We start from the raw sequence: 12,894 nt of genomic DNA, 5'->3' as shown, positions 1-12,894 counted from the left end.
AGCATTCCATAGTGTGGCTGTGCCATAATTTATTTAAAAACAGTTTGCTATGGATGAAAATTTAGCTTGTTTCCAATTTTCTCTCTTACAAACAATAGGGCTGTTAAAAAATATACTGAGGCATTTTAAACTTTTTAAGAGTGTTTTTGAGCAAAAATCAATCAGAATCAGGCGGTGCCAAACCAGAAGTAACTGGGAGACACCACCAACAGGAGGAAGAGAAAGTTTCACAGAGAAAACGTGGAAGCAAGGGGAGGACTGACTGGCTATAGTCCAAAGCCTAATTGGCTGTTTGTGACTGGTCGTCCTCAGGCTTCCATTTCATAACCTTGAAGCATTTACAGGAATAGATGTGGGTTTGCTGGTATAGGTGCCAGGGCATTGGAGCTCCCTCAGGCTGATGGATTCCTTGTTTAACTGCTTTAATAGTAAGATGCATATGGCAAATCTGCTCATGTGTGAGCACATTTGCAGTTTAAGCACCTGAATGAGGAATTGCTAGAAAGGATGAAGCAGAGAATGGTTGCTGAGAATATCTAGACATTTGTGACTCTGTTGGGATCAGGTAATATTTATGAATTTTTTTACAGAGGTCTGACAATTTATGATGACTTTCTACCCAAAATTTAATGTCATTCTCTGTATTCAATTCTCCCTCTTGTGTTCTTCATCTTAAAATTTCCTTCAGATAAGGCTTACGTGTTTCTTATCTAAATTTGTTCCTAGCTGTTTTCTTTTCTTGCTGCTATTGAAAGTAGGTCTTTTCTTATACTTTATGTTCTGATTATTATTTGTATATGTAAAGCATATTGATTTTGGTAAGCTGATTGTGTTGTTATTTGTGTAAATAAATTTTGTGTTTGTTAACACTCTTAGGTTGTCTGGCTTACAATGACATCACCTGTCACTATTAATGTATCTCCCCCTTTCCAGATCGTAACTCTCATTTGTTTTTCTTGTCTAAGCCAGTATCTCCAGTAAAATATTTCAGTGTTGTTAGTGGGCACTCTGTCCTATTCCCCATTTAATAGTAATGTTATTTTCAATATCTTCAAAGGGTCTGGAATATAAAATTCCATCACTTTCTGACTGGTTAATATCTGAAAGTAAACACATACACACTTTTAAAGCATTGCTTTATTAGAAACAGTTTGTGCAGTGTAAATACATGACTCATCCCAAAACAGAAAGATGAGACAAGTAAAGCTGATACATTTTTCTATCCTCCATGCTCCAGAAGATAAAAAAGAAAGTTCAAGGTGCACCAATGACTTGGGCAACATTTTTAGTTTAACACATAAAAAGTAAATTTCATGAAGTAATAGATTACATGACAAAATTCAAAGATTAGATAAGATAAGGGTATTCAAAATTAGAGCATCAAATTATTTCTTAATGTAAGCCATTAAACAGTGAGTGTAAAGCTGCTTTCTCTAATGTTTTCTGAAAAACACCGATCAGATGGACGTTTTCAAGAAAATCTGCCTATTGTCGCAGAGCAGGTGGCTGTTCCTGGCATGACTTTACAGGGAATGGGGAATGAATGGTGGATTAGGACAGCGGTGGGTGGTGGGTCCCGGAAGCCTGTCCGAGCCTAGACTTCATGGTCAGAGTGCAGTGAGGCTCATCTCGGGGTGTGAGGAGCCAGGGTTTCCCTAGGCCCAGTTCTCTGAGTCTCAAGCAGGAATTCCAAGATGACCATCTGTTCTCAAGGGAACAAATAAGCTCTAGGGCTCACAGTCCCCCAAAGACACTGAAAGCACTTTAGTAAGAACACAGGTAAGAGTGGTCTACCTGTCTTCAGCGGTCTAACTGTTGCTCCTGGTCCCCTATTCACCTGCTCTGTGCTGTGGGTAATGTTCATCAGTCTCCCGAGGTTCAATTTCATCAACTACAAACACCTGCCCCATACGGCTGGAGTAAGAACTAAGATGATAACGATTATAAAGGTGTTGGAACGGTCCCAACACACATATGTGAGCATTTCCACACTCCTGTGCTGGGGAACCCACCCCTACTACATAGGAAGACTGCTGCTGCTGCTGCTGAGTCGCTCCAGTCGTGTCCAACTCTGTGCGACCCCATAGATGGCAGCCCACCAGGCTCCCCCGTCCCTGGGATTCTCCAGGCAAGAACACTGGAGTGGGTTGCCATTTCCTTCTCCAATGCATGAAGAATAGTTTCTAATATTACACGTTCATCTGATTTGAGGAAGATCATTTTGATGCTGAAATTTCAAGAAGTTAGGAGGAACCGGGAATGTCACTGACTGAGAACATGCCACAGCTCAGGCTGGTGGAAGACGAATGTCTGGCGTTCAGGTGCCAGCAGCTCAGTGCAGACTACCATGTAATCTATCATCGCTTCTCTTGCGTGGTGCCATGGAATCAGATCTAAAGTCATCATTTTCCATCTGCACTTGTGCTTGTGGTCCTGACTGTCTCCATAAAAGCTTAGTTTTTTTGTTGTTGTTGTTGTTATTGCTTTGTGGCTTTTAAATCCAAGCTCTAATCTCCTCTTATGTTGCCCTAACAGAAACTGTCCTATATTATGGTTTCAGATACAAAGCCCTGGGTTTTTGGGGGTCACAGTGGCTGAAGAGGGGCGTGAGAAGGTCGTGTGGGCAGAAGAAACACCCTGGCCTTGTGCAGGCATCCTGGCTGCCTCTGACGCCAGCACAGACTAGGGATGAGCTGCTGCTGCTGCTGCTGCTGCTGAGTTACTTCAGTCGTGTCCGACTCTGTGTGACCCCGTAGACGGCAGCCCGCCAGGCTCCCCCGTCCCTGGGATTCTCCAGGCAAGAACACTGGAGTGGGTTGCCATTTCCTTCTCCAATGCATGAAAGTGAAAAGTGAAAGCGAAGTCGCTCAGTCATGTCCAACTCTTAGCAACCCCATGGACTGCAGCCTACCAGGCTCCTCCATCCATGGGATTTTCTAGGCAAGAGCACTGGAGTGGAGTGCCATCGCCTTCTCCGGGGATGAGCTGTAGCAGGTGGTTAAAGCATCATTCACCCACCTTGATCTGGCATCTCAACAAGGAGATGGATATGCTGCCCCCTAGGGCACTGGAGAACACCTATTTTGGGGCACACTCAGCTAGTCATTGTCTTCCAGAATTTTCAGATACATCATAACCTCACAGAATTATTCATGATGGTACCTGAGTAATATAAAACCCTTGAGTTAGGTGACTGCTAAAATGTCTCGTGGGGTTTCTTAAGATGACACTTCTCAGCGTAGGGATTTGTTAGAGACAGTTCTGACTCTACAAGTTTCGCTTCACTGAAATTAATTCAAGGATTGAGGAATTCCATGTGCCATGGGACTAGTACATAATATTGCTTAGACATGATAAATAATTCAGGAATTTGCTCCATCACTGAAAAACATTGAAACGCATTCCTAGAACAAACTAATTATATTATTACTAAAATATGCATAGTATATATTTTTTAAGTGCTCACCAGAAAATTGTAGAAAATACAATCAGAAAATTCATGTGTTGTGCTTTTGCTGGTTCCCTGGGCTGTGGCCACCTGCTGGCTTAAACAGGGCCATCTCCTGACGGAAGCACTGCACAGCACGGAAGGCTGAGCAAAGCACCAGCTGCCTTTGGGAATGGCAGTGAGACTTCAGGAAATGACAAAGATTGTCTACTGTCCATGGATCCGAATGAAGACGGGAGCGTCACTACTCCTGTAAGCATCAAGAGACAGAAATACAAAAACACCAGTTAGTCAATTACACTTACAAACTGTGGCCAGTCCTCACTAACTCAACACTGCAAAAATCTGGGGCTTTACCGGTAGCTCAGTCAGTAAAGAATCTGCCTGCAATGTGGGAAACCTGGATTCAATCCCTGGTTGGGAAGATCCCTTGGAGGAGGGCAGGGCAACCCACTCCAGTATTCTTGCCTGGAGAATCCCACGGACAGAGGAGCCTGGTGGACTCCAGTCCATGGGGTCACAGAGTCGGACATGACTGGGCGGCTAAGCACAGCACAGCAAAGGTTTTGAGTTTCATCTCTAGTGCATACGTGAGTGACATAAACCAGCATTTGGATCATGACACCCCCAGAGAATGCAGTAGACGGATGGAACATTAATAGAATTTAAATTTAAAATCTATGATCCATTAAACTTGGGGAGTTTGGGGTGAGACAGAATCAAGAGGGTTTTCTTACTTGAAGCACTCTCAAAGGCTAATATGCTGATTGCACCATTGCTCTCCGGCAGAAATGATGGCATAGGACACTTCCCAAACATGCCAAAGGAGAGTGGTGTGTCTGCAGAGCATCTCTCAAGGCTGCCCTCCTCAATGCACCTTGGGAAGCGCTTTTGGGTGAGTTCAGCCTATTCTACAGCCACCTCACCAGGGAGGGGCCTTCAGTGCCCCACATTACTATTACTGACTACAGCCCTGCCTCACTGAGTACAGCACTGGTTAACTGAGTTCTGCACTGCCTCACTGAATACAACACTGCATGACTGAGTACAGCACTGATTAACCAAGCACAGCAGAGATTAACTCAGTATAGCACTGATTATCTGAGTACAGCCCTGCCTCACTGAGTACATTACTGGTTAACTGAGTTCAGCACTGCCTCACTGAATACAACACTGCATGACTGAGTACAGCACTGATTAACCAAGCACAGCAGAGATTAACTCAGTATAGCACTGATTATCTGAGTACAGCCCTGCCTCACTGAGTACATTACTGGTTAACTGAGTTCAGTACTGCCTCACTGAGTACAGCACTGGTTAACTGAGTTCAGCACTGCCTCACTGAATGCAACACTGCATGACTGAGTACAGCACTGATTAACCAAGCACAGCAGAGATGAACTCAGTATAGCACTGATTATCTGAGTACAGCCCTGCCTCACCGAGTACATTACTGGTTAACTGAGTTCAGTACTGCCTCACTGAGTGCAGCACTGATTAACTGAGTTCAGCACTGCCTCACTGAATACAATACTGCATGACTGAGTACAGCACTGATTAACCAAGCACAGCAGTGATTAACTCAGTATAGCACTGATTATCTGAGTACAGCCCTGCCTCACTGAGCACTATACTGCCCTGAAGCTTTCCATTTCCATGTCCTGCCTGATCCTAGGTGAGACTGGTTCAGGGGAATATACGAGAGGCTTAAACATTTAAATAAGTTCCCAACCCACTTATGGTCCCTACTCCTTTTCTGCTCTAGTTGTCAGTGAATTTCAGCAAGTCCTGATGAAACATCAGGGACCATCCTATAAAGATAGGCATTGCCGCAACAGGAAAACCAGAGGGCTGGGGCTCATGATAGGCTGTCTCTTTAAAAATACCTTCTGAAAATTTTGATCTTAATTCTCCTGAGATGATAGAGAATCACAGGAGGAGTTAAGGTGAAAACCTGTTATTTCCAGATTCTAGGGTTAATTAGCTCCCTTATACATGCGCCTGTAGGAAAGTGTAGCAGGTATGATGAGAGAGACATGTATGCTTTCCTTTTTTATAAGTTCTTAAATCAGGAGCTATTTTAAGTGCAGCAGAAAGCAAGATAATGCAGGGAAAGAGACATCTTTCTAGCAGAATTCACCCCAACTTCTGTCTAATGAGGTTTCCTTGGTGGTTCAGATGGTAAGGAATCTGCCTGCAATGCAGGAGACCGAGGTTTGATCCCAAGGTTGGGAAGATTCCCTGGAGAAGGGAATGGCAACCCATCCCAGCATTCTTGCCTGGAAAATTCCATGGACAGAGGAGCCTGAGGGGCTACAGTTCATGGGGTCGCAAAGAGTTGGACACAAACCGAGCAACTAACAGTTTCACTGTCTGCCTAATGCGGTCTGTAACGGAGAGATTTTTTTCAAATCCTCTGCAGGATGCTCTTGTTAATGACACAGTAAAAGTGTCTCAGACTGACAGAAGGAAATCAGCAGATCACCTCCCCCCCCCCCACCCTGCATATTCCAATCTGCAAACTCCCCTGAACTCAGCCCCAGGAGAGAGGACCACCTTCGGCTGGGCATCCAGGCTGCACATCTCCATAATGGGTTCAGGCACACTGGTTATGCAGAAGGGATGGGAGAGGCCCCCAGCACTCATGCTGATAACACGGTCACTCACCCTCCGTCCTGTCAGGCCTCAGGACTGTGCTTCCCGGACGCCAGCTGTCACACAGGAAGCTGCAGCCTCCCTCTCCCCCGCCTCCTTTGCTGGCTGGAGCTGCAGGGCCATGGCCTGGAGAGTTTCCTTCACCATCTGGAGCTCCCCCTTGAGAGACTGTGCGCACGTTGTTAAGGAACACACGTGAAGGTGATGGGCGGCCCCTGCAGCCTCCCAGGGATCTGCTAAGAGCCACGTGCCTGCTGAAAGCAGATGGGCACTGCCCTCTAATTGCAGTTTCAAGTTCCTCCAAATTGGACCAATTAAATATTAATACAAATGCTACACTTCTTTTAAGAGCGACTGCAGTTCCTACAAGGCCCGAGGTCATTGACTGTCTCAAGGAAGGTTTCCAACAGGAAAAGGAAGAGTCAGCTTTTAGGCTGAGACAGATGGCAAGCTAGGATGCTCCACAGAATACGGTCAGCGTGACTGTACTCCTGCTAAGCCCCCTGCTGGGGTGGGGGCCCCTGGCACATCCAAGTGCTCTGACAGTGGAGAGGAAACAAGCCTGGAAACCAGAGTCTCCTGGAGAAAGCCAGGACTGGGCGCCAGCACGGGTCCACACTCAGTCATGAGTTACAGTGCCTGTCGGCCACTGGCCAGCCTTGTCACCTTGTGTAAATCATTTTGAATCTCAGTTTTCTCCTGAAACGATGACTTCAAAACCCCTTGGGTTCTAATCTGCTGTCGTGTGTTATTATGCTCTAGGGTACTTGTAAAATAGCCATTCAGGGCACTAGAGATTTGACAGAAGGCAGGGAACTTGCATTCTCTGAGTTGGCTAGTTGGTTGATACATTTTTCTTTAAACTGTTGGGCTCTTAGTTTCCTAACCTGTAAAGTTGTTTCTCCTGTAGATAAAGCAATCACAGAGAATTTAGCAAATAATCCTATGGAATAAATAATATGACTACCATCCTTTAAAGAGATGAGCTCTCTTCTAGGTGTTTAAGCTCAGGAACATTTAACCAACGGCTGTCTTCCTGTCTGTCCACAGCTTTTCCTGGTGGACCTGCAGTCAGAACAATTCTAAGACAAATACAGAATGAGTGGTGGATCAGATTCTCTTAATTTAATAAGCAAACTAATTTAACTTCATCCACCAGGAACTTAAGAAACACAGAAGCATGTTGACACCACTTACATGCTATTAAGTCATCACAAAAGGTCAGATGACTTAAATATTACTAGATCAGATATGGAGAAAACAGAAAGCTCTAGGGTAAGCAGCTTGCAGAAATCTTCCCACTCAAACTGCCTACATCTACTACAATGTTGTTTTATCCAAATGCGACGTTGATGCAGTGTCAAGAGATCGAGATACCTTTAGGTTATGACTATAGGAAGCTTTCTGTTTTCTTTTTTAAATAAGGAATTCCAAAGGATCCTGGGAATTATGCAAATGAACCTCACCTAAGCAAAAATCGCTGAGCCACCCTGACGAGGCTCTGGCAGTTATTTTTGCTCTTGAAGCCTCACTAGACTTCATTGTTTACCTAATTTACATACATCTACTATGATGATTCACTCCTTGCACTTGAACTTGAGGGTTGGGGGGGGGGGGGAACGAGGGTGGAGTTGAGATCCAAGAGAAGAAAGCATCCAATACTTGTCTTTTTCCTTTTTTAAAAGACTTCATTTTCTTCTATTTCTCTGAACAGCTCTGTTAATCTTTAGTGAAAACACATATGACTTTACACAAGCAAGAACATAAGTGGTCCCAGACCAAATACCAAGCTGCCAATTAATCACGAAGTTAAGCTACATTTATAAAGAATAAACGTAGAGCTTAAGCAGTTTATGAATCCTGACAAACTCCTGAGACATCATTACCTCTGATAGGCAGTCTGGGATGACAGGCCCCACTCTTGTGATATGCTGAATGACAACCAAGGTTTTTAGAGAGAGAAACTGAACCAAACTCAACTGCCTCTTAAAGAAGCCATAAAATGTCTCGTCATAAAATGTCCAGCACTGGGAGAACACACTGAAAACGGGTTTTGAAAAGAAAGTGAGGGAGAAGCCACAAAAGAAAAAGACTGTTATACAACGAAAATAACACTCAGACAATAATCTCAGACAGTCTCAGCCCCTCAGACAATGGTCTCCAGGGACACAGGGAGGAATGAGGAGATGGAGATTTGAGGATGTGCCCATCAGCTCTGGGAAGCTGGCAAACCATCCAATGCTTTCATTATCTTACTTATAAAATGCAGATTTTCCTGACTGCTCCCCCAATAAGTTCATAGTTAAAGCCGACTGATATTTGACCACGTGTTTTGTGAAAGTTCTGAGGAAACAGAGTAAAATTTCGGTGCTGGAATTTATGTATACGTGACAGAGGTGCTCGTTACATCTAGGTGCAAGAAGAGGTCTACAAGGGGTTAAATGATTCTCAGTATGTCTGTGCTCTAGCAGCCTCTCAGCCAAGTGGGTATTTCATTCTCCGTAACAGATATGCCCCCAAAGACCTGTGTGCAGCTGAGAAAATCAGCACATAAGTTTCAACAATGGCACAAGGACTGCCATACCAGTATCTTTAAAAACCCCTTTGAACCCGAGACCGCCTTGCTATAGACTACAGGTGTGTTAGGCAAGAGTATTACTTCTTTAAAAAATTTTTTTACAATTAAAAAATGTTTTTAAAAATTTTGGCTGTGCTGGGTCTTCGCTGCAGCACATGTGCTTGTGAGTTTTGCCACACGGGCTTGGCTGCCTGGAAGCAAGAGAGATCTTTGCTCCTTGACTAGGGATTGAATCCACCTCCCCTGCAATAAAGGCGGATTCTTAACTAGTGCACCAGCAGGGAAGTGCCAAGAACGTTACTTGTTGATAGTAAAATTGTGCAGACTGTGTTCGCAATGAATAAAGGCACGTTTCACACGTGTCTTTCGGTGCTAAGACAACACTGTCCTTTAGGGCAGCCGTGTCCAAAGATCCTCAGATTTTTTTCAAAGGGGTCTTTTGTTTATACACCAAAAACAATTGAGTATTTTACTGCCGATTGTGATTCTAAGCGATCATTTTATTAGCTGGGTCAAACGATGGTCTTCAGTTCATCTGATCCCCTTTGCTTCCAAAAGAAGTAAGTTACTCATTTGCTAAATTATTTTTTCATTATCAACAGTGATCCCTTTGCAGGCCCTGTGGCCACAGTCCTGAGAACTTTCCTTCATTCCCAAAGCTAAAAGTGAGGGGCCCAATTGTTGACGAGCAAAGAGGAAAGCCCCGCCCACAGGCAGCAGCCTCAAAGGGTGTGAAGACTGCGCAGGCGCACTTCCTGCGGTGCCGCCCAGGGCCAAGTTCACCCGTGCTACGCCTGCAGTAGGAGCCAGGTGTCCACACCTCTCCTGGGCTCCCGCGCCTCCTCTTCCCATTCCACTCCTTTTCGTGGGGACCAGAGGGAAGAACCCCGGCCCCCATATTCGCATCAGACTAGTGGCACACAACGGTCAAACTGCAGTGTCTCAGGGTCTCAGTTCTTTCATCTGTGACCCCGTGATGACCACAATCCCTCTTCCAGCTCTTCAGTTCTAGAGGATGAAAGCATTTCCAGGGAGGCAAGAGCAAGTCCCCCAAACTCCCATTTCCTTTGTCAGTTACAGCTGCATGTTTTAAAGCTGAACCAAGCAAGGGCTCTTAAGCTCATGTGGCATTTTGCACGTATCTGGATGTATTTAGAGTGTTTGCATGCCATCAAGCACCACCAAGACTAATGGATTGGGCACCACGCATTCCAAGTAAAGAGAAAGAACAGAAATCCAGGAGGGTTTCCTGGACATGAATGCAAATGGAACCACAGATAGAATCAGTCTGTGCCGTCTCATCTAGGATTCAGAGGCGGGCAGAACTACCCTGGGGGCTCTGAGATATGCTCAGTGTCCCACTCCTAGGCGTCCTTCTTTCCTTCTGAAAGTGTGTTGTACAAGATGAAGGAGAAAGAGAAAAACCGCTGCTAAAACATCCACCTAACCTAGACGGTTTTCGGTTAAAGCACTATGTACGTGGAAGAATGATTCCATCCCCTCAACATGTTTTTTTCAAAACACAACTGCTAATTAGGATCCAAAGTGACTGTGAAATTATACTACAGACTCAGACAAACACTCCTGGAAATCCCGGCTTGAGTGGCAGTGAAGTCGCACCTCCCGTCCTCGCCTTAGATGCCAGGCGTGAGTCACCTCTGTGGCGCCGGCTCTTCCAATTAACGCTGCAGACTCTTCTCAGATGCTTGCCGTGTGCTTCCTGATGGGTTGGTGCTGTTACTCGGTGTGATTTAGTGAGCCTGTCAGGAGGATGAAGAGACACGGCCTGTCTTCTCCCCTTCCTCCACTCTGTCAATCCAGGGACTTCTTCATAAAAACAAGAGACTGCAAGTCAGCATCCATGGCCTTGATGTTAAATCAGGATGCCCAGAGGTTCTGCTGGGAAGGTCAGCCCCACTGCTTGTGACTGGCCCACCCTCTCCTGATGCTGCAGCCCAGGGCTTTCTCGCACTCGTGGCTTATGCAAAGTTCCGGGCCTCTGCATCTGGAGTGTCCAAGGCTTGAATCTTCTGGACATGGACATTGATGTGGGCTCGAATTAATCATGTTCGCTCTGCAGCCTACACACAGGAGGATCTGGCAGAGTCCTTAATGGAATCAAACAAAAATACTACGCTCGCTGGGAAATTCTTTCCTGTTGTTGACGGCAAGCTGTTTCTTTCAACCGCACTCAGCTCTGTCTCTTTGATCAAGAATGGAAACACAAATCAGTCGGAGCCTGGCTGGAGGATTTCAGCAGCCTCTTTGAATCGAGATAAGCTCTCATTTGAAACAAGAGCTTCAGTTTGTGTAAGAAGCTTCAGCAGTGCCTTGTAAATGTGTCCTTCTCTCTCAAGGCACCGAGATCCAGTAAGCGCCACTGTTTGAATTCAAAGATACCTTCTTTGTATTTACTCTCAATCAGTGACACAGAACAAAGCCAGAGGTGCAGAGGAAAGTCTGCATTGAAGTCCATATTGTGGTGTAAATTTTATTGGTGGAGGGTGACTTCAGTACCTAAACCAGTGTTTCCCAACCCTGGTTTGACATGTTGCCTCTACGTTTCCATTTATTTCAGCAAGGACCAGCAAAATTCTCAATAAATATATCTTCACTAAACACCTCTTATTAAAGCTTAACATTTTGATAGTAATTGTGTGTTCCACAGAATAAGCCTGTCCAGCTACTTACAGGCCTCCTGATTGGCCATGAAGGACCATGGGTTGGTGGCTGGATGCTTTGCCATTCGTCAGAAATGATCTTGGACAGTCATGCAATTTCTAAGCCTCAGTCTTCTCAACTATCAAGTAGAAATAATAATCCCTATCTGTCCATAGAAATTTTATCAGAATGAAATGACTTTTCATATAAGTCACTGTAGGGTTACCAATAAGTTCTCTCAAGGATTTGTTACAAAATGACTGAATCAGTCTATCTTGAAACCTCATATAAAAATGGGATGTGGTGTGATCTTGTGACACTGACAATGAAAATGTTTTTCTACCTAAAACCAAGCACTTAACCATGACTTCCCAGGTGGCTCAGACGGTAAAGCCTGTCTACAGTGCGGGAGACCCGGGTTCAATCCTTGGGTCGGGAAGATCCGCTGGAGAAGGAAATGGCCATCCACTCCAGTACTATTGCCTGGAAAATCCCATGGACAGAGGAGCCTGGTAGGCTACAGTCCATGGGGTCACAAAGAGTCGGACACGACCGAGCAACTTCACTTACTTATAAGAACTGTGTTCAGCACATCTCCTGAATATTACCCATTTAACTCAAATGAAAACCTTAGTGAGTGCATGCTCAGTCACTTCAGTTGTGTCCGACTCTTTGTAATCCTAAGGACTGAAGCCGCCAGGCTCCTCTGTCCATGGGATTCTCCAGGGGAAGGATACTGGAGTGGGTGATCGTGCCCCGCCCCCCCAGAGGCTCTTTCTGACTCGGGTCGAATCCACGTCTCTTACATCTCCTGCACTGGCGGGCAGGTTCCTCACTTGCGGCACCTGGGAACCTACAGGTACATGTTGTTATCTGACGTTAGAGATGCTTATAGAGGCATCTCTAAACCTATAGAGACCTGTATGCAGGTCAGGAAGCAACAGTTAGAACTGGACATGGAACAACAGACTGGTTCCAAATAGGGAAAGGAGTACGTCAAGGCTGTATATTGTCACCCTGCTTATTTAACTTCTACACAGAGTACATCATGAGAAACGCTGGACTGGAAGAATCACAAGCTGGAATCAAGACTGCTGGGAGAAATATCAATAACCTCAGATATGCAGATGACACCACCCTTATGGCAGAAAGTGAAGAGGAGCTAAAAGCCTCTTGATGAAAGTGAAAGAGAGAGTGAAGAAGTTGGCTTAAAGTTCAACATTCAGAAAACGAAGATCAGGGCATCTGGTCCCATCATTTCATGGCAAATAGATGGGGAAACCTTGGAAACAGTGTCAGACTTTATTTTGTTGGGCTCCAAAATCACTGCAGATGGTGACTGCAGCCATGAAATTAAAAGACACTGACTCCTTGGAAGGAAAGTTAGAACCAACCTAGATAGTATATTGAAAAGCAGAGACATTACTTTGCCAACAAAAGTCTGTCTAGTCAAGGCTATGGTTTTTCCATTGGTCACGTATGGATGTGAGAGTTGGACTGTGAAGAAAGTTGAGCACTGAAGAATTCATGCTTTTGAACTGTGGTGTTGGAG

At 45.0% G+C, this 12,894-nt stretch overlaps 1 protein-coding gene across 1 annotated transcript in view; it reads right to left on the bottom strand.

The window, feature by feature from the left end:
- Nucleotides 1–1,119: 1,119 nt before the first annotated feature.
- DISC1 (DISC1 scaffold protein) overlaps nucleotides 1,120–12,894 on the bottom strand; it is a 434,500-nt gene continuing 422,725 nt past the window's right edge. The window contains exons 13-14 of the mRNA XM_012104955.5: nucleotides 6,116–6,273; nucleotides 1,120–3,698 (exon numbers count right to left, since the gene is read on the bottom strand). Of these exons, the coding sequence (XP_011960345.4) occupies nucleotides 6,134–6,273 (140 nt within the window). The 3' untranslated portion in view covers nucleotides 1,120–3,698; nucleotides 6,116–6,133. The remainder of the gene's footprint in view (nucleotides 3,699–6,115; nucleotides 6,274–12,894) is intronic.

Source organism: Ovis aries, chromosome 25 (assembly GCF_016772045.2).
Source record: "Ovis aries strain OAR_USU_Benz2616 breed Rambouillet chromosome 25, ARS-UI_Ramb_v3.0, whole genome shotgun sequence".
Lineage (NCBI taxonomy): Eukaryota > Metazoa > Chordata > Mammalia > Artiodactyla > Bovidae > Ovis > Ovis aries.
This window is presented reverse-complemented; position numbering and strand designations above follow the sequence as displayed.